The sequence below is a fragment of the Podarcis muralis genome, chromosome 4, assembly GCF_964188315.1.
Source record: "Podarcis muralis chromosome 4, rPodMur119.hap1.1, whole genome shotgun sequence".
Classification (NCBI taxonomy): Eukaryota; Metazoa; Chordata; class Lepidosauria; order Squamata; family Lacertidae; genus Podarcis; species Podarcis muralis.
This window is the reverse complement of record NC_135658.1, coordinates 26,461,358-26,482,632: the sequence shown is the minus strand read 5'-3', so window position 1 is coordinate 26,482,632 and position 21,275 is coordinate 26,461,358. Positions and strand designations below refer to the sequence as shown.

Here is a 21,275-nt window from a genome sequence, read left to right as displayed (position 1 = left end):
ATTCCTGTTGCCAAATAACCAGGGTGACCAATCTAAGATGTGCTTCAGAAAATTGACAAGTCCTGGCCTGTATCAAAGATGGGGCACTTTGTGCTGGAGTGACATTGCTGTGCGGTAGATCTGCACTGCGCACGAAAATAGTCCACTTTGCCACATCCAAAGCAGGTTTTATCCTTTGCAGGATTCTGGGACACGGTGGAAGACAAAGCTGTGGCTAGCAGGCAAGCTTTATGTGTCTCAGTGTCAAACGCAAGCTGGCGGACAATCAGTTCTTGGGCTGCTACGTCCTGAACTTGCCGCTTAAGAGTGTTATCCAAGCGATCGACAAATTGTCCATAGGGCTTTGTAGGGCCCTGTCTGATGCTGCCACCGCGCTCATTCTTGTCATCAGGAACAGAGGACAGGGCTTCTTGGGCGGCAGCAGTAGTAGCTGTCCAATACATGGAATCAAGGGCCAACTGTTGGGCAATAGTAAGAAAATTGCCTTCGCCAGTTAAGCCATCAAGAACATCAGTTTGGTTCAGCATAATGGGGGCTGGGGGTGCAGGGCCATTGTCCTTGACAGAAGAATACAGTTCCTTTATGAATCTCAAATCAAACTGTTCGTGCCGGGCTGGGCCTCCCTCCGGCGCGGCAGGAGCAATCACAGGAAAAAGATTAGGAGTTGTAGAATCAAAAGCCAACAACGGAGCGGCGGCACGGAGAGATTCTTGGAGAGGAGTAGTAGAAGCGGTGCCAAATGCCTTGGGCGCAGGAGGTGGAAGAGCAGGGGGTGCTGCAGGATTTGAAGAATGCAGGGGAGTGACAGGATGAGGCGAAGAGAGAATGTCCGGAGGTTTAGGAGGAAGGTTTGAGGCAGGCAAAGCGGGAGCTGGGAGGGCGGGCGAAGAAGCTGTTTCAGCAGCCAGAAGAATGTTTGAAGGAGTTAAGCATGACATAGCTTTGTAGACGTTACCCCAGGCATGCAAAACCTTGACATCAATCTGAGGATGATTTTGAAAGAAGTGTCCAATTTTTTTCCAATCGTCTAACTCCCAATTTCCGTCCTGGGGAAACCAGGGACAGTGAGTGTCCAGGGCTTTTATAAGGGACTTAAGGTCAGCTTTCCGAACAGTAAGGTTGTTACTGGCCAAAAGGAATTTAAGGTCTTTAAAAATTTTTTTCTGTGGTGCAGAGAGAGACTTTCCCATGATTGCAAGAGTTGCAAAAAGAGCAGGGAGCACTTACCAGGGATCCTCGGAAGGATGAATGGCGCCTGAAGCCCTTGCCGGGCGAGGTAAGTGCTGATAAGTCCGTAACGTAGTCCAGAATCACATTCACACGGGAGCTCTCACCGGGGATCCACTACGTGGATGAACGACGCGTCTACAGCCCTGCCGGGCGAGGTGAGGCTGAACGTTGCAAAACAGCATGAAGTCCGAAAGAAATCACACGGGAGCACTCACCAGGGATCCACTACGTGGATGAACGACGTGTTGGTGAGTGCTGAATCATGAAAAACAACGTGAAGTCCGAAGGCAGTCACACGGGGTAGCAAGGGAGCACTCACCGGGATCCGAAGCGGATGAAAGACGCGTGGTGAGCGCTGAACGATGAGAAGCAACGTAAAATCCGAAGTCAGTCACACGGGGCACCAATTGTCGAGTTGCAGCTCGGCATTCAAAGAAAAATCAGTCTCACACCTTATTAGGTTCCGAAATATGGCTGCTCCCTAGGGCTGATGCAGCACAGCTTTTATTGTGTGAAATCAGAAAGATACAAAGTACAAGGACCTTCGCACTAGACTTATGCGAGCATCAGGCCATGCCACATTAGCCAATCATAGGACAGCACGAGCTGTTCACGCGCTGTTCATGCTCCAAGGATGCTTCTAGCTATGAAATCACCCTGTAACAATAAGAACCTTGCTCATGCTCTCATGTACAAGCAATCATTTTCCCACAGTCTGTGGTTAAAGAAACCATAGATCAAACTTGTTCCCAACCCATAACTTTCCATACATCATATTGGGACAACATACTGGGTTAGTTGTAGATAAAAGCTTTGTGACATGCCTGCAATGTAGAAAGGGGCCCTTACAATGTTGTAAATCAAAGTCTGTTCCAGTGAACTCAGTGTGAAATTAGTCTTCAAAACACCGCCAGCAAAAATAAAATACCTGTCTATGTGATGCTGACACATAAGCTTATGCTCATATACTGTGCTAAAGAATGAAATGTTACCATCTCCCCCTTCCCACCCCTCTGTCTTCTCCCACAACCCTATATTGCCTATAATGTCTCTGAATATGACTGACTTCTTTGAATGATACTATGACTTGAAAACAGAGTCTCAGCATATTCTATTGCTACCCAAGAAAAGCTCAATAAGGACATTAAAAAAAAAAGGCTGGTAGAATTGGAGCCAACATCCCGTCTTTTTCCACCTTGGTGGTGCTTTCAGTGATAAGTACCGTAATTTGTAATTTGGGCAGAGAGAGGGAGAGGAAATCCCATCATCATAAAGCTTTGCTTTGGACAGCGAGTTTTAAAAATCCAATCAAGGCAAAGTAAGCAGTGTGTTGGTTGAAGACTTTTAACAGCCCTAATAAACAGCAAGGCTTTGATCAGCAGGCTCCTCGTTGTGTTTCGAGGTGGTTATAGCTTCAATTTAAGGAGATCAGCAACAATTTGACAAAGTGCCTCAAAATAATTTATGCAACCGAATTATGCAAGAAAGATTTAGTGTAGTAGGGTGATGGCTCTTTGGCACACCCTGAGAGCCTGACAAAACACAATGCCGTTCATGGAATTAAAGATGGTCTGGATGGATTTTCAAAATGTAAATGGAAAGCGGGAGGAGGTGGTCCAGGTTTGGGCGATGTACTTGTGTGTTAGGGGGCTTTAATCCTTTGCTCCCTGCTGTTATCCTGATCTGGATCAGGCCCATCTGCGCTAGAAAAAGTGAATGGGTCCCCCCTTGGGTGTAGCAGCTCCATTCTATCAACTCTGTTTAATATTCAAGGGTAGGGCATTCCATTTTTCCAACTTGGGTTATTACTAATCTGTCTGAAACTCTCTTGAAAATAATGTCAGTCCTCTCTACTCCCTGAAACAAAGCAGTATGCTTAAGGCTGCAATGTTATGCACACTTACCTAAGAGTAAGGCCCCGTCTGTACCGTACATTTAAAGCATCATCATTCCACTTTAAGCAGACATGGCTTCCCAAAGAACCCTGGGAACTGCAGTTTGTTAAGAGTGATGAGCATTGTTAGGAGACTCCTATTCCTCTCATAGAGCTACAATTCTCAGAGTGGTTTGACAATCGCCCTTCCTAGGGAATTATAGCTCTGTGAAGGGAATAGTCTCCTAATAAATCTCAGCTGCTCTTAACAAGTAAGTCAGTAAGTCCCACTGGATTTAGTGAAGCTTTCTTCCTGGTGTGTAGGTATAGGGTGATATTCAACTGCGTTTTCCTTTAGAGGAGATCCATTGACTCCATTAATTTCTCTGGGTCTGCTCTGAGTTAAACCCTGGTTGAATTCCACCCATAGGAGTGCAGCTTTAAGCAGGAACTTAATTTTCTCGTGCTGAAATCAATGGAACTTTGAATTGTTTCACTTTGACCAGATCATGCCTTATATAAATAACACCCACAATTTTCCAATCTACTGATTATCTGAACATTTTGGATAAATGATCCTCTTAGGCTTTTAAGGGCTGTGCATTTGCTCATACAGCAAAATATTTCTGTACTTCTTGACAAGTGGGAGATGGCAGATGCCCATTTAAAATTATGTCTACAGAATGTTATTTTTTATTCTGACTTACCGTGATCTTGTAGTATGTTTGAACAGCTTTAGTTGTTTTTATGTTCCCTTGCTTCCTGCTTATTGCATCTTGGTTTAGACTAGCCTTCACCAACTTGGTGTCTTCCCCACATTTTTGACTACAACTCCTGTCAGCCTCACTTGACATGACTGCAGTTGTCGCCTGAAAACATCAGAAAGGCGGCTGGTTTGGGAAGGCTGGCTTTAGGTATTAGCTACCTTACCTTATTGTTAGTAATGCTTTTTATAGGAGTGTTCATCAATCTTGGAGACCTTGGTGATTCAGGACTACAACTCCCATCATCCTCAGCCAACTTGGCCAATACCCAAGGATGATGGGAATTGTAGTCCAACAACACCAGGGAATCCAAGATTGTAGAATAACACTCTTCTAGAGATCCTTTTGGTGTACAAACTGCTTTGGAAATATTATCTAATAGATCCTCCTGTACACCTTGTGAAGCATGATGGGAGATTTACTTATCCTAAGTTACCCACAGAGGTTCACGGCTTACCAGGGATTTGAACCTGGTTTCCTCGCTGCCACAGAAAATGCTAGATTTCCCATAGAAAGTTAGAGATGGTGTTCAAGTCAGGCTGATAGCCTGTGTGTGTGCATTTTTGAAGTGGGTGTCCCAGAAGGCTTAAACTGGACATCAGAGGAAGTCGTGGAGATGTAGTAAACTCTTAGTAGCATGGTTACGGCTTGAAAGGCTTTGAAGGTCAGCCAGTGCAGCTCTTGGCACAGACTTTGCACAGAGACAGCCTCCTCCTCTTTTGCACCCTTCTTAAAGAAAAAAAAAGAGTAGCTAGCAAGATGTGTAGAGACCTCAAGAAGACATGGGGAAGTTGCCCAGGGCCCATCTCTCTAGGGCAGACTGCATAGGGTTAAATTATGGGTCTTCCTCCAACCCCTGTATCACATGTGTTGTTATGATGCTGCAGCTCTGATGGGGAATAGCTAAGTTGGCTTGAATTTGGTTTGTGCACCTTGTGTTGTCTTCCCCCTGTTCTATGCATTGTGGGGTGCTCCCAGGCTGTTGATATTTTGGAGTGGGATTCAGCCACATATCAGGTATTTCAGATTGTACAATTAAAGTTGATTTGGAGCTCCTGCACAACACCTCTCCCCCACCCTTAAAAAAAATCAGACTTTTGCAATATGGAAAGTGATGAGAAGATGCACTGGAAAGTGTGGGATAACGTTTCCTTGATGCAACATCGTCTAGCCTCCCTGCAAACAAATTAGGGTGTATGCTCAATAAACAGGTTATCTGGAAGTGACTGCATGGGGCAAGCCTATGCATGTCTGCTCAGAAGTAAGCCCAATTAATTTGAATGGGACTTACTCCCAAGTAAGTGGGTATAGGATTACAACATTAGCCGCGGTCTCCCTCTCTTTTGCGATTCATCATTAGGGAAGGATGGGACCACACAGAGAGCATGTTGTGCATGCTGTAAGAGCGCATTGCAGTGAAGGGAATGGGAGGCAGAAAGGGCAGGAGACCTTTGTTGCAGCCTCAAAGGAGGTTGGCAGTGATGATCTTTTTTTATCGGCTTGTTTGGAAGTTCTTTGCAAAGAGCATCATTATGTGTTGAGCACAGCAGGAGCCTTGCTCTGATAAACAAAGAAACACACAAACAGGAGCTTTAACAGTTTTTAATCTGAGAAAATATGCACTCCTGATGCCTGAGTCCTGAAAAATGTATTCTTTCTATTTTTACCAAGGAAAAACAGAAGCCACCTCAGTTATTCTTTTATTACAGATTTAAGTGGTTTACTGGCTGCAGAGGCACTGAGATGAAAACACACACCTCATATTCAGATGTGCCCTGGGAACAATGAAATGGATGAAGCAGTGCTACATAAGCCATGCTATATTTGAAAGACAAGTGATGTGTGTGTGAGAAAGACAGAGAGAAACAGACGAATACTGCAAGCAAAACTATGCCGGTTTTGACTGTAATGCAATTTGTCCAAGATTGCCGTTTCCTCGTGGCAAATAAGGCATGCGTGGGCTCAAAGCAGTGTGCACAGGGTTATTTCATTTTAGAACAGTCCTGTGAGGTGGGTTGTGCTGGGAGAACCTAGCTGAAGAACATTCCTTAATAGGAATGCTGAATGCGGTTTGTGGCCCTTTGGATTGCCGTGCAGTGGGCAGGGGCGGAGGAAGGGGGGCAGGTCGCCCTGGGTGTCACCACTGAGAGGGGTGACAAAATGCTGGGCAGCACTCACCGCGGGGCCTGCAGCAACACCTGAGCCACGTGTCTCTCTTGGGTGAGACGTGGTGGCTTGGGTGCCTGCAGGCTCCTTGCTGCTCCAAATGGTCCACCCACCGCCTGCCCCTCAGCTGTAGGGCGGCTGAGTGGGAGAAGGCTGGCAGACTCCTCAGAGGCACCATGGAACATCCTGCCCCAGCTCGCTGTGCCCCATGGGCGGATAGCCCCACCCCTGGGTGCAGGGCACGCATGCTGCCCCAGGCGCCTGATTGGCTTGCTCCACCGCTGGCAGTGGGCTATCATGCCATGGCTTCATGTCTGCTCCGGCGCATTCCCTTTGCTGTGGTGCAACTTGTGGTGTATCCCTAAACTTCCCAGGTATTAAGAATTGCCCCTTTGCTTCAGCATCCAGCAGCAGCTCTGCACAGAATCTCTCCCTGCTGAGAGAGATTTTGTGGAAAGATGACGTGGTGGATTTTGACACAGAAACATTAAAAAAAGAAATGAGGATGAAGCGTAGTGCCAGAAACTGACAGCGCTAAAAAAAGATACCAAGGTATTTGTGTGCCTTCACAAATGGGGGAAAGTTGTGTAGATTTATGTTAAGGGATTAATTTATGTTAAGGGATTAACAACGGAATTAGCATTTCTGCTAATGTCCAATCCAGTCAGCGGCTTTGCTGCTTAGCCAGTGTGTAGGCCTCAAATAAATAAATAAATAAATAAATACTTTTTCAAAGCAGGTGCTGGTATGCATTTACACCCAAACACCTAGCAAATAAAATCCACATGCAAGGTGCAAATGGAACAGTTGTAAAATACTGTTCAGTTTAAAGAATTGTCATTGGAACAGGGGAAGCTGCCCTGTTCAGAGACACCATTGACCCATTTAGGTCAGTATTGTTGGGGGGTGTTGCATGCAAAGGAGATGGTCTAGCACTGAGCTAAGGCCCTTCCCCGAGCCAGCCCATGATGATCAAGGATGTTATTTGAGAATGAAATTCACTCAGAGGGCAAGCACCTCTGTGACAGATGAGGAAGAAAAGAGTCAGGACCAATTTAAATGACCAAAGCAAACATTCTAACATATTTTTGCCTGTGTAGATTCTAGGGATGATGGAGAGCCCTTTGTCTTACAGTTTTATAGATGTGTTGAGAAAATGAATATGTGGTTGAAAATGTAGAAGATGGGCAAATAAAATGAACAGGGGGCTGTAGCCACGAGTAGCCAGCAAGTATATCAGCATGAAGTGAGCATAGCTAGTGGGAGGCACAGCCTTTGAGAGGCATAATCCATCATTTGGTGTGTGAGTCACTGCAGTGGTGATCACCGTCACAGTGACACCATCAGCCATGCATTTGGTGTCACTGTGGATGCAGCCTGCGCACTTACAGATGTGCATGCTTTGGAAAAGATGTGTATGTGAGCAGGAGCATCATAGGGCCTATACATGTGGACAAGCGCCATATATACCTAGATGGGCAGAACTGTATGCATGCTTTTTTAAAAATAATGGTTTCATTTTGCAAATTGCAGCCCAGAAAGAACAACAACAACAAAGCAATCTCATGTTTCACTGTTACAGTGCACAACTGGAAAGAAGTGATAAGCGTTAAAATCAGATAAACAATAGGCAAAACAGCTATCTGATATAGCCCCTCTGAAACCCAGTGTGGGTCTCTGGAGGTCGTGAACTCTCAAGAAGTTATGAAAGTTAGGAACGGAAACCAAACCATGTCAAACTGATTAGATGCAGTTTGGTCCCTTGTTTTCCACCCGTATCACCCGCTGGATCTTTCCATGAGAGCAAGAGTCAAACATGCTTATACCAACTTGCATTAAAATAAACTCAGAGGACGTTTCCGGCCTCTGGCTGTTGTTGATCTGGCTGCAACCAAGAGGAACAATTAATAAGATATTTATGGCTGAGTTTGGGGCTGGTGAAAATAGAAGAGCTAAAGGGGCTGCTTTTGGGATGATCTGGTTAGCTATTTTAGAAACACGACCAAAGATTGAATCCCAAAAGCTAGAGATGTTGGGCAAAACCACTACGTCTGGGGGCAGGAGCCTCAGTCTGAGCATCCATCCCTTCCAAGCACTCAGGATACATATGCATGGTGTTCCCTTCCCACTGATGCCACTGCATGAAACATTTATTGAGCACGTAATTGTGAGAACATCTATATGCCCCTGTATCCTTTCTAGATTGTTTCCTGGGTTGTGGCATCCAAAGTCTTGACAGGGCTGGGCTATAGTAGGTAAGCAGATACTGGTAAGCAGATATTGGGACACTTACAATGCTTAGTTTAGCATTGTATTTTCACCAGCATCATGGAGTTGCTATTTGGATTTTTCTCTCCCAAGCACCAGCATATTTGGGTTGCCTTGGACCTCCGCGTGAACTTCCTCCACTGTGTACAGCCACACAGGTGGTTAGTGTGTTCATCTTTTTGACAGTGGATGGGAGGAACTAATCTCAGGCATTCTCTCCATCCCCACTCGTCTCCATCAGGGGATCAGCATTGCCAGAAGTGGTGGGGCTGGCCATTGGGATTGATCTGTACATATGCAGATCTTCCATAGAATAGAGGTTGTCATGGTTGGTTTCTAAAAACAGAACATTAAACATACAACTCCAGAGGGGTCTCCTGAACTGAATGGAAATGTGGCACTTTCAAGTTAAGCTTAGCTCTTACGGACAAGCAGTTGCAAACTCAGTAACACCAGACAATTCTCATAAGTACGCAGTATTTAATTGGAATGCAAGGCAACCTGGCACCATGAAATGCTGCAAGACCGGTATTCTTATAGGAGCATGTGATATAGGGATTAGGGCAGTTGGTAGGGGGGGACGCGACTAATCTTAGTCCAAAATAGAAAAGAAAAAAGCTGATATGTGTGAGATGGCTGTTTTTGCTCTCTTTTTTGTGTTAGGTCTAGGTAACTCACGTTTTTCACCTTTGACTATAGCTTAATGAATTCAATACTTTCCATTTTCTGTGAAATGTTTGTATCAGGAGGTAGAACACAGGTGTGTCTCACAGTAAGTTGATTCCATCATTTTAAAAAGGGCAGTTCCACACCTGAGCTACACATGCAGTTCTGGGATGCTGAGGTAGAATCACAACAGGCATCGTCATCAAGGCCTAACAAACTTATGCTGGCTCCTACTCTGTAGCTTTTTCAGTGCCAACCGAATGCTTTTTCTCTCTTGGCTGGCATTAGTATAATATCTGGATGTCCAGATTGAAGGATTGTAATATATATATTTAAAGGATTTTAGTATTAAATTGTATTTGTTTTCTCTGTCTGTATTATTTGTCATGGCCAGCCCTGAGATCCTACCAGTTGCAGGGTAGATTATAACCCTTTTAAATAAATTAATTGAATAAAAACATTTCTTTTTGAAAAATCCTTCAGGAAGTACAAATAGATATCCGTTATTGAGCCATCTTTTTCTTTGAATTGGAGTGTGTACTGGCAGTGGAAACACCTTCTTGACTAGGCAGAAGACACTGAAAAACATCCCCCATCCTCAGTCAGTTTTTACCCCTCCTTTTGCTGAAACTGTTAGACGTCACATGGTGCTATTGTTTTTATACCATCAACAGCACCTGGCTTTTCAAATCCATCATTATGAGACTAGTATCCTGCTGCTTATACACCTGCCTTTTTTTTTAAAAAAAAGTGACCTGCTTTAAGAACAATTATGGCTTGAAATATTGGATGAATACTTAGACATCTTTATCAAGCAGCTTAAGAAACAGCACCTGTTCTTTGCTTACTTTTTCCACATCTGTTGAAAGGTGGTGCGACTTTAGAGTGATGTATTGATACTGTTGCTTCCAGACCATTTACAGGAAGGCCTCTGGCAAACAGGAATGTCATAACAATGATATTGCGCCGTGGGTTCACCTTGACAACATACAATGGGCCTGAGGCAGACAATGGCATGTTCTTTGTGAAGTTTGCACAGCTTCCACCGGTGGTTCCACTTGGTCAGTCTTCGTAGCTGGTGATAAATTAATAACTGAAAATTTTACTCAACAGCCTGTTATTCTTCCTACTAGATGCCTCTCATTTAAAAGTAAAGACAACCTACCAAGTGATTCCTTTTTGTTTGGTTTAAAGGATGTGTCACTATATATAATTTGCAAACACATGGTAAAACAGGTGACTAGTCAAAAGTAAACCTCGCCTGTATCATGAAAAATCCACCAGAAATAGTTTCATGCACTTATCAAAGTCCTCCTTCCTCCTTATTTTCAGACATCGTGATATATCACTATATTGTGATGTTTAGCTGGTGATACATCACAACGTTGAAAACCAGATATTGCCCAGCCCTACATAGTAGTCACCACTGCGCGCGCACGCACACACACACACACACACACATATATGTGCTTAATTTGGATGAGAAAGTGGACTTCTGGCCAAGATGGTGCATGAAAAGAGGCTGTTTGCTGTTATTGGATGAGAAAATCCATCCTTTTCTTGGTACACCATTTGGATTATCCAGACACAAAATGTTAATGATTATAGTGAGGAGAACGCACTGCCCTTCTTGAAGGAAGGGAATTTCAGGTTGCTGTGTTTGTAAGTTGTTGTTAAATGTCAGTTGAGAAATTTGTGATTGTAGTACTGCTGTGCTTTCTGAAATACCATCCTTTGGGGACTCTAGACTTCTCCCCCCTTCGTCTTGTTGTTTGGTAAGAAGAGTATATTATTCTGTTCAACTATTCACATGTCTAGCATTTTTCTACATTAAGGCGAAACAAGGCTGTCCTCATGTAGCTTTTCTGAATTATCCCTTTTAACAAATCACACTTTGTCAACAGGTTTAGCTTTTCAGCGGAATGCCTTCTAACCAAAGAAAGGTTCTCTGGATTTTAGAAGGAGATTTCCTTTGTGAAAACTAAGAGGATTGTAAAGCTCCCAAGGTTTGGCTAGGGACCAAATCAATTGACTCAACAAGACTCAACATGTTTTCTTCTTCCAAGTGTCTTCCTAAGTGCATTTATTTGACAATGGGCTTGTTTATATCGCCAGTGGTAACAGAACAAATGGACTACAATGGATGGGGCTGCATAGATCTATGCGGGAAGCTGACAATCATAGCATCAGAGGGGTTATTTGCATTGACCCTCACAGGTCGAGAGCTACTATTTGCTACGAATGCCAGAGAAACTAGCTTTTTGCCTTGCTGTGGCAAATACACCAGTTACTGCCACATGAGGCTGCATTAGGCCATACATTTGAAGAACTATAATGCCACTTTAAACTGTCACAGTTTCCCCAAAGAATTTTGGGAGATGCAGTTCTTTTTAAGGATGCAAAGATCTCTTAGGAGACCCCTTGTTCCCCTCAAAGAGGTACAATATCCAGAGTGGTTTAGAGCCAGTTAATCTCTCTTCACAGGGAGCTATAGTTTTGTGAAGGAGTCTCCCAACATCTCTCAGTCAGTACCTTGTAACAAACTGCAACTCCCCGAATTCTTTGGGGGAAGCCGTGACTGTTTAAAGTGGTATCATAATGCTTTAAGTATTTGGTGACCTCCAGTGCAAATGAAAAAAAAATATATAATAAGATAAAACTATATCATTGTGATTTTACCACCTCAGAAAATAATGTGAGAATCAGGCCACGTTTGTTTCTTTGGAGGAGGAATGGCCTGCATCACCACAGCAGCTTTTAGTTTCCTAGCATGTGAGAGCCAATGTGGTATGGTCCGTGTCAGACTTAGAAGTGGGAAGAGCCGAGTTCAGAAATATCCCTTCAGTTGTGAAGCACACAGGATTCGTCTCTCTCTCAGGCATGCTCCCTAGCCTACCTCACAGAACTGTTGTTAGCATCAAAGTTTGCAGAAAGGGAAGGAAATAACTATATTGTTTTGTATGCAGCGCCATGGAAGACGGTTCAGATGTAAATGCGGTGCTTTTTTCTGGGGGGTATGCTGGGGTACGCATATCCTTAAACATTTTGTGAATCTAACGGGAGAAGAAACTAAAATTTAATTTTTTTTAGTTTTTTCTCTAACATGGTGAATCGTCAGTTCCATTGAACAGCACAGTGAATTGTCAGTTCCATTGCTACCTCCAATGGTGGCCTCATTTCCTGCCACGGTGTTTCCTGAGTCTCAGACGGAAGTGAGCGTTTAATGTGTGAAGTAGGAGTTGGAATCTAGCCCGGTGATTGGTCAGTTTCATTGCTACCACCTCCAGTGGTGGCTTCATTTCCTTTCCCGGTGATTTTCTTGAGTCAAACTGAGAGTACCTCTCAACATATATTTTTTGGAAAACACACTGTATGTAAAGAGATAATTTCTGTGGAGGTAGTAAAGGGTAGCATCAGTTGCTGTGTCTTATGGCTGGTTCCTTTCCAGCAAGGCTTTCCCCCATATTGCCACGTAGTTAGGCCTGCTTCGTCTGTTATATTCCCTACATCAGCAGTGAGTAACCAATCTTTATCAAAAGAGTCGAGTGATGTGCTCTGTCAAATGGGTCTTTCTGTCTTTTCTTTTTTTGTAAATAGTTGCCTCTTGGGGAGGCAGAAGGGAAATCAGGTTCAGTACTGTGGCACAGGGTGGGGGATCAAAATCTCTCCCCCCCAGCTGCTATTTGTCACAGTGATTGTTTCATTAACATTAGCTATCCTGCTGTCCCCGTATTTATATATTATCCTTATATCCTGCCTCAGTGAGGTATACATTTTTCTCCCCTTCCCACTTTATCCTTGCAACAATCCTGTGAGGTAGGTTGCATTGAGAGATAGCAACCGGCCCAAGGTCACCCAGTGAACTTTTTGGCTAATTGGGGATTGATTGTCCTGACTTTCTCCAACTGCTTTGGATCTGACCCTGCCTTGTCCTCCTCCCCCAAATCCTGCTTAGGTTCCTGCCCCAATTTCTCAACATATTTATGGGTTCAGAATGTATTCTGAATCTCTTGCATCAACTTATCCCTAGGCTTGCTCCTAGAGACGACCCATTCCCCACATGGTTGCAGCTTGTCTTCAAGGGGGAAATATATGTGCTGTTTCAGGTCTTTATAGGTCCTTCTAAAGCCTTTATTGTTTTGCTATCATTGTGCATTAAAAGTTCCATGAAAATGCAGGCCAAGCATTACCTCTGGATAACAGCAATGAAGGCCAGTGCAGAAAAATAGCATTAAAATTATATTTTTATTGCTTAGGTTTCTGTTCCAATGAAAGGTAAAAACAATGCTACTTTCTGCTTTTGATTAACCAACCTTCTCAAATAGAAATCTGGGAGATTGATTTTCTCCCAGAGTTGCTTTGTTTGCTGTTCAGTTGCCTTCCTTAGTAAAATATGTACTTGGAATATGGAGCCAGCACTTTAAAATCCTCTCCTTCTGTCCCTGTCTCTCTTCTGATTTCATATATGAAATATGAAGTTGTATTTTCCACCCCCTCGGAGTTCTGCAAACACTGCTCTTTTCCCCTCCATTAAAAAATCAACTTTATGTTTTTGCTACTCTTCTCTTTTTTTAAAAAAAATAGGGCATAAATTATTGGCAAGGACAACGCTTTGTCATGGCAGACCTTCTCAGCCAGCAAAGCAGGTCTGCATGCGTTTTATCACCACCACTAGTTTATTAATCACCTTCTAAACCACCCTTTCCAGGCAATTTACACATAAGATAATTAAAAACAGTTAAAAGCACAAATGCAACAAAGACACTTAAAACAAGTAGAAACCCACAATAAAGGTCCATTTATCCAGCTGGGGAACATAGCTGTCAACGTTTCCCTTTTTTAAAGGGAAATTCCCTTATTCTGAATAGGATTCCTCGCAAGAAAAGGGAAAAGTTGACAGTTATTCCGGGGAAGCTTGTCGGAACTCACGTCTGGAAAGTTCAAATAGTGGACACCTGTTGTATTTTGCAATAAATGAGACTAAGACAAATTAAAGCTCCAATGAACTTTTCTAAACACCTTACATCTTGCCCCAAAAGGCTTGCTTTATGTAGTAAATGAGTGACTCCAGTGACAGCTGCTCCAATTTCCTCTTTGAAGTACTAATTTACTAAATGCAGGGGGTTTTCTCTTTCACCTGGAGCATTCAAAATTAGGGCGCACACACACACACAACCCAGAACTTGACACCTGAAGTAGCCCAGCCACTTCCATATTGTACTTCGTCCCCAGCCCCACAAGCTGTTGTTGGACTCCCATCAGCCCCAGTCATAGAACTGTAGAGTTAGAAGCATGGCCTGTTGCCAGGGATGATGGGAGCTGTAGTCCAGCAACATCTGGTTAGCCAGAACAGTAGTTCTGACTCGTGTAAAGCCGATTCCTGTGTTCCTGTATGTATGCGTCCCACCTTACGTACAGTAATAGCTGCCACACAGCTCCATTCAGAGCAGCAGCAGTTGCCATATTGAATCTGAAGCGGCCTTGACGTACTGGTTGTGATATATAAACGAGGCAGATTTATTGTTTGAGTAGTTGTGAAAACACATTATGTGTTGAGTCAGGCAGCAAAATGTTTCCAAGGCTGTTCTCTTAGCTGGCATCCTTTGAAATTCTGTTCATATATTCTTATGCCACTTCTGTGCGGTGCAGCGTATATTGTAAACGACTCTCAGCTAAAACATGTCACCAGTATTTTTAACAATCCACCCTCCCCACCCCTCCACAATCATCAGTTGAACAGAAAGGATGGAGCAAAATGCGCTACTGTTGACATAATACTCCAGATGAATGGGCAATAAACAGAAGTTGGAGAAGTTGGATGGTGCCCTGTTATTTAAACTAGGGTAGCAAACTGGAAGCCCAGTGGCTGCAACTAGCTCCCATCCTGACTTACCTGGCTCCTTCCCCAGTTTCCCTGTACCAAGTTGGGTGTGCAAGGCAGTGCTCATTAACCTCACAGATGCCCCTGCTGACATGCGTATGCTTCTAGGACCACATTCACACCATGCGCTTAAAGCACTATGGTACCACTTGAGACAGTCATGGCTTCCCCTAATGAATCCTGGAAATGGTAGTTTTATGTACTAAGCTTGGATCCTAGAACAATAGGCAAGTAGGATCCTAGAACACAACAGCTGATTGGCTGGTTCTGCTTCCCTCCTGGAGCCTGATTGGTCTTTTCCTGTAAGCCAATCAGATGGGACTCATTGTGTAAATAATGTAAATAAAAGCCTGATGTTTGGGGGGGGGGCAATTCAATCACTGTTTTACAAGTTGCAATAAAGAGCATGAAATCACTACAGGACTCCAAGTATATTTCAGGTAGTTTGCTAAGGGTGCTAAGAGCCAACAAGAGACCCCTATTCCCCTCCCACAGCTACAATTTTCAGAGTGGTTTAACAATACTCCCCTCTTCCCAGGAACTATATACCAGATGCTGGGAATTACAAGTGAGGAAAGTGGTGTACTGTGCAGGATTCCTGTAGGCATCTGGTTGGCCAATGTGAGAACAGGATGCTGGACTAGATGTTCCTCTGTCTGTAATCTAAGATTCCCCCCACTTTTTGAGCACAACTCTTATTTCTTCATTCTGATTTCCTTGCAGTTTTTCTCTCATGGTTCCCTAACATTACTCACAATCTATAAGGTGTAGCCTTCTTGCTACAGTGATCTATTCAGCTTTTCATTTCTATTTTAATACTATGATTGGCACGGCCCTTGGTATAGACTGGATTTTAATTCCTTGCCAGCCATAACTATGTGCAGTTCTTATTGCATAACTAGTTTTTTTAATGCTGCTTTTTTGCTATTCTTTTAAATAATGAAGCCATTAATTATTTTTTATTTTACTTTTTAAAAAAAGACACTTCCTATTGCAATTGGTTTTAAACCAGGGATGGATTATGAAAATGGAGCAAATGAAACCTATTGCTAGTAAAATACAGGAATTAGTGTTTAATTCAGTGAGGGGGAGCTTGCAGCCCTCCCAGTGTTGGACTCCAACTTCCATCAGCCCCAGTGAGCATGAAGAATGGTCAGGGTGATGGGCATTGTAGTCCAACAACATCTGGAGGGTCAAACATGTTTTCCTCACCTGTTTTAAACTGTTTTATTTCTGGCTTTTATTCTTATTCTTATTTACAGTCGTACTTTGGAAATCAAACGGAATCTGTTCTGGAAGTCCATTCAACTTCCAAAACGTTCGACTTCCAAGGCACGGCTTCCGATTGGCTGCAGGAGCTTCCTGCAGCCAATCAGAAGCCACAGAAGCCCCGCCGGACGTTCAGCTTCCAAAAGAACGTTCGCAAACCGGAACACTCACTTCTGGGTTTGCGGCGTTCAGAAGCCAAAGCGTTCGACTGCTAAGGCGTTAGTCAACCAAGGTACGACTGTATTCCTTTTATATATTGCTGTTTGTAGTGTGTGTGTGTGTGTGTGTGTGTGTTTTACTATTTTTGTAAACTGCCTTGAGGTATTTGAAGAAAAAGTGGGGTATTAATAATTTAAATAAGTACATTTAAGCATCCCATTAAACTAATCTGTTTGATCTGATATCAGCCTGATAAAGTGCTGAGATATCGGAGGCTGGATACTGGAAGCTCCTATAGAGAGGGAAGCTATGAGCAATGGGATAAAGCTGACTACAGTATTAGCAGCCTTCATTACTAGCCACCCCAACGCTCAGCATTTCTCTTTCACGTGTTTCCCCTTTTTTTTTTCAAACAGAGCTTCTGCATTGCCCTGATTCAGCGTGCTAGATATCATTGCCTCTTTATGTGCTGCCATAGGAAAAGTTCCATTTAAACTCTGGGGAATCATTGTACTTGTGCTCTGAACAACATCCACACAAGTATGTGTGGCTGGGGAAACTCAGCCAGATGGGCGGGGTATAAGTAATAAATAATTATTATTATTATTATTATTATTATTATTATTATTATCATTATTATTATTATTATTATTATTATTATTATTATTGCCACAACACATGGGAAGCTTCTGTGGGAGAGCTGATCTTATATTGGTAAAGGAGGCTGGCGAAATTGGCATATGTTGAGGGTGTCAAGTATGAAGCAGGGAAACAAATGAATCTGTGCCTTAAATAACAACATTTAAGTGCCTCCCTGTCTTCCAGGGTTCAGATACCATATGTCAGCTGAAGAACGAACCCACCTGTTCGTTATTTATAGATGATGCAGCAGAATCGTTGGTGCTGTTTGGGAGGGAAACGGAGGGCTGAAGATAAGGAGGAATGAGCGCAATCTCAGATTAGAGCTATCACACTTTCAAGGCGTTCACCTCTTCACGCTCAAGAGTGGAATGCAGCTCCAGAGAACCCTGGAACCCTGGTTGTAGAGGAACATGCATGGATGAAGACGATATATCAAATTGTTAACAAGTTTAGTGGCAGTAGAATAGGTTGAGTGCTATTGAACAAGTAGTTGTTACTGGATGATTTGTGTGAATGAATTGCAAGGCATGTGTTAGCAGGGTGAGTGTTGTTGTGCATGTTTGTTCTTTAAACTGCTTGGAGACCGTCTTATTAAGCTGTGTGTGACTGTGTTAAATGATAAATAAACAAATATTCATTGCAAATGTATTTGCATTGTTTCGATGCCATTTTATTCCATTGGCACCGTCTTCTCAGTGTATTATTTTCCTTCCTCTTCTTTACTCTTACCGTGCTTTAATCTGTGTCACATGCATTCCCACCCACAATGATGCTGCAGCACGACAATACCATGGGTGTCTTTGGAGAATAAACTATTTGCTCCTTTAAAAACAAGTTACTGGCAATACAACGTCAATACAATTTATTAAGAGGTGGAAGGGGAGAACTTGAGACAGATGTGCTGTTTTCAGCAGCATAACCTGAAGCTAAAATAATCTCAGAGTTCGATCCAGTGCCAATTCTACTCAGAGGAGGTCCATTATCATTAAAAGGCATGGTGAACTTGGGTCCATTTTCAGCTTTCAGCTTCTGCTGAGATTCCTGCATTGCAGGGGGTTCGACTGGGGTTGAAGACACTTGGGGTGGTTTCCAACTTTACAATTCTATGATTCTGATTAATTTCAGTGAGTTTACTCCGAGTAGGACTTAATGGCATGCAACCCATAGAGAACTGTCCATGGTACTGAGGTTTTCTTGTAAATCAAGAATAGATTTTCAGAGCGTTTCGGATCACATTAAAAAACCTTGCTGGTTCTGATAATCAGGACTCCAGAATTTGTGGAAACCAGCAGAGTTTTGATATATGGAATACGATGCTCGCTGCAGTTAACTGAACGAATTTGTTGGCTGTGTGTTACAGTAATCATATTGGGTTTTTTATTTATTTTTTACTTTGCTAGACATCTCAATTTATAAAGGCTGAAGTTCACATATTGATTTGAAAGGACTGACTCAATCCCCCCCCCCCCCGCTGGTTTAATTTAACGTCAGTTCACTTGGTGCGGGTTTCCCCCTGTGTCCTTCTAAACGAAGTCTTCATTTATTTCCTTTTTTGTTTCTGAAAACTTACAGCACAGCCAAGTACAGCGTGGTGACATTTCTACCTCGATTCTTGTATGAGCAGATCAGAAAAGCGGCTAATGCTTTCTTCCTCTTCATTGCCTTACTGCAGGTAGGCCTCTGTTGCGAAATTAAACGGACCACATTTGTCACTCGGTTTAATATAATTACAAGTGAATGTTCTGGGCATATCTTTCCTATAGCAATGATGAAACCCCCGAACTGTGGACCTCACCATTGCATGACACAGTGCTCATGCTCCATAGAATCAATGGGAGTGATTAACAGCAAATGCTTTCAGGCTGTTGTTGTGTGCTAAGGGCTTCCAACATCATGCCTTTCCTGATGTTTGTTCCTGGACTACAACTCCCATAACCCTTGGCCATACTGGCCGGGTCTGATGGGAGTTGCAGTTCAACAACATATGGAGGCTAACATGTTGTCTACCTCCATATGTAAGAGTATCAGAACAGAGCTGGGACCAAGGGCAGCATTAACTAAACCTAGACCTGGAGGATGTGTTCTCCAGCTTAGGGTCTCTGAGGCTCAGGCTAGAGTAAAACAGGCCTATTGACCACACAAAGGGAGAAAGCCAACCTGTATTTGAAATAATCCTGGGATGCTTCAGTTAGGAGCCTTTGTATTGTTTGCCAAGTGAAAGGGGTCAGGGTTGCACACCCTTTGTGTCCCTTAACAGAGCTCTGAGCCCATGCAGTCCAATGCAGCTTGCTAGGTTAGGCCCTAGGGATGCTGGTAGCGCTGTGGATTAAACCACAGACCCTAGGACTTGCTAATCACAAGGTCGGCGGTTTGAATCCCTATGACGGGGTGAGCTCCTGTTGCTTGGTCCCTGCTCCTGCCAACCTAGCAGTTCGAAAGCACGTCAAAGTGCAAGTAGATAAATAGGTACCACTCCGGTGGGAAGGTAAACTGCGTTTCCGTGCGCTGCTCTGGTTTGCCAGAAGTGGCTTAGTCATGCTGGCCACATGACCCGGAAGCTGTATGCCAGCTCCCTCAGCCAATAAAGTGAGATGAGCGCTGCAACCCCAGAGTCGGCCACGACTGGACCTAACAGTCAGGGGTCACTTTACCTTTACCTAGGTTAGGCCCTAGTTTCAGAGGCTAGTGACGCATTGCACCACATTTATGTTGTAGAGCCCTAACACTGGTTTTTAGAAACAAAAAGTTCAAGACAAGGGAATTTAGACTGGAGAAGCACAAAGGGGGAGGAGATGCTTCACCCTTGCATTGCCCAGTCGTTCTCTACTCTAAATCACCCCACCAAACCATATTTCCTTCTGTATTTGGAATCCCGTGGAAGAAAAGCGGTAGAGAAAGGGTCACAATTTGGAGTAGAGAAGCAGCAGGTAAAGAATAGATTTAAGTTACCCTCACCGCTCACCTTTCAACTACAACTTCTTCCCTCCAGAAGTTGCTTTTCATTTAGCAAATGGCATCAGGAATTTTGGCTTTTCTCTCTCAGTACTTTCCCAGTAGGAGAAAACATTGGTCATAGCTGTGTTCTAGTAACATTAAAATAATAATTATTATTATTTTCCCTTTTCAGCAAATTCCAGATGTCTCACCAACTGGAAGATATACCACCTTGGTGCCGCTGCTATTTATTCTCACAGTTGCTGGCATCAAGGAGATTATTGAAGACTATGTGAGTATATGTTGTGCATTTGGATGAAATAGGCCAACCATCTATTGTTGGAGGGGAAGCGCCATAGCTCAGTGGCAGAGCATCCGCTTTGCATGCAGAAGGTCCCAGGTTCAATTCCTGGCATTTCCAGGCAGGGAGAGACTCCTGTTTGAAATACTGGAGAGCTACTGCCAGTCAGTGCAGGCAGCACCGAGCTAGATGGGCCAATGGGTTGATGTAGTATAAAGCACTTCTCTGTCTTTTCTAACCAATGTTCCTCCGATCCTTTGAAACTTAGATGTGGTCATGCAAGAGACATTTGTGTGTATGGGGCAGGAGCCTATAGAGACACCCGTGGACACCTTGCATTCAAAGGACACCAATTGTGCATCGGGATGTATTAGTTATTTATGTAGTTTCCTGATACTTAATTCCACCCTGCCATTGCAGCCAGAATCAGTACAAAACCATACAAGAAGAACAAATATGCTAAGAGCAGAGCAGGAAATCAGGCCTTTGACTCTCTCACTCAACTCATCTACCTAGAAGTGGCCATTCCATCAGACTGTAAGAGGATACTGGATTAGATGAGCAGCTGGCCTCTGATTCATCAGGGTTCTTCTGTTGTTACAAAGCTTAATTTTATATTCTGAGATAAGCCCCACTGAGTTCAGTGGGACTTAATGATAGAGTCTATGAGGCTCTGTAGTCTTAATGGGCAGTACTGCTCGTTTATATGAACTCTGTCATATGACCTGCCTAATTACCAAAGTTCTCACAGCACATCTGAAAGACAACAACATAAAAATGGGTGGGATTCAACATAGCTTGGGAGGATTTGTGCACGTGGGGAAGGAAGTCCACTCACACAACAAGACTTTTCCACCCTCTCGTCCCCTCTGCTTACCCCCTAAGCCTGTTCTGGGGTTTTCCCCAACCCTCCAGAGCAAATGCAAGGGGTCCACAGGGGGAAAGTCCTGTTTTTTTGGACCTTGTTCCATGCACGAAACAACTTAGTTGAACCCTGCCCTATGAGTTGCTATGGAGATGCAAAAGCGTGCACACATTTCCCATCAGCTTTCAGATGTTCCAGTTGCTGCTCTGCTTCTGAGTCTTTTGGCCACAGCAGGTCCACCTGGGTGCGACCTTGCC

The 21,275-nt window shown here is 43.5% G+C and overlaps 1 protein-coding gene across 8 annotated transcripts in view; it reads left to right on the top strand.

Moving 5' to 3' along the window:
• Positions 1–21,275, top strand: part of ATP8A2 (ATPase phospholipid transporting 8A2) — a 330,202-nt gene that overhangs the window by 40,494 nt on the left and 268,433 nt on the right. For 7 of the 8 annotated variants that reach the window (XM_077927099.1, XM_077927095.1, XM_077927098.1 and 4 more), the window contains exons 3-4: positions 18,491–18,590; positions 20,046–20,144. In XM_077927099.1, the coding sequence (XP_077783225.1) occupies positions 18,491–18,590; positions 20,046–20,144 (199 nt within the window). Of the gene's footprint in view, positions 1–18,490; positions 18,591–20,045; positions 20,145–21,275 lie in introns of those variants that run through there. The other variant, XM_077927100.1, reaches the window with a different exon arrangement.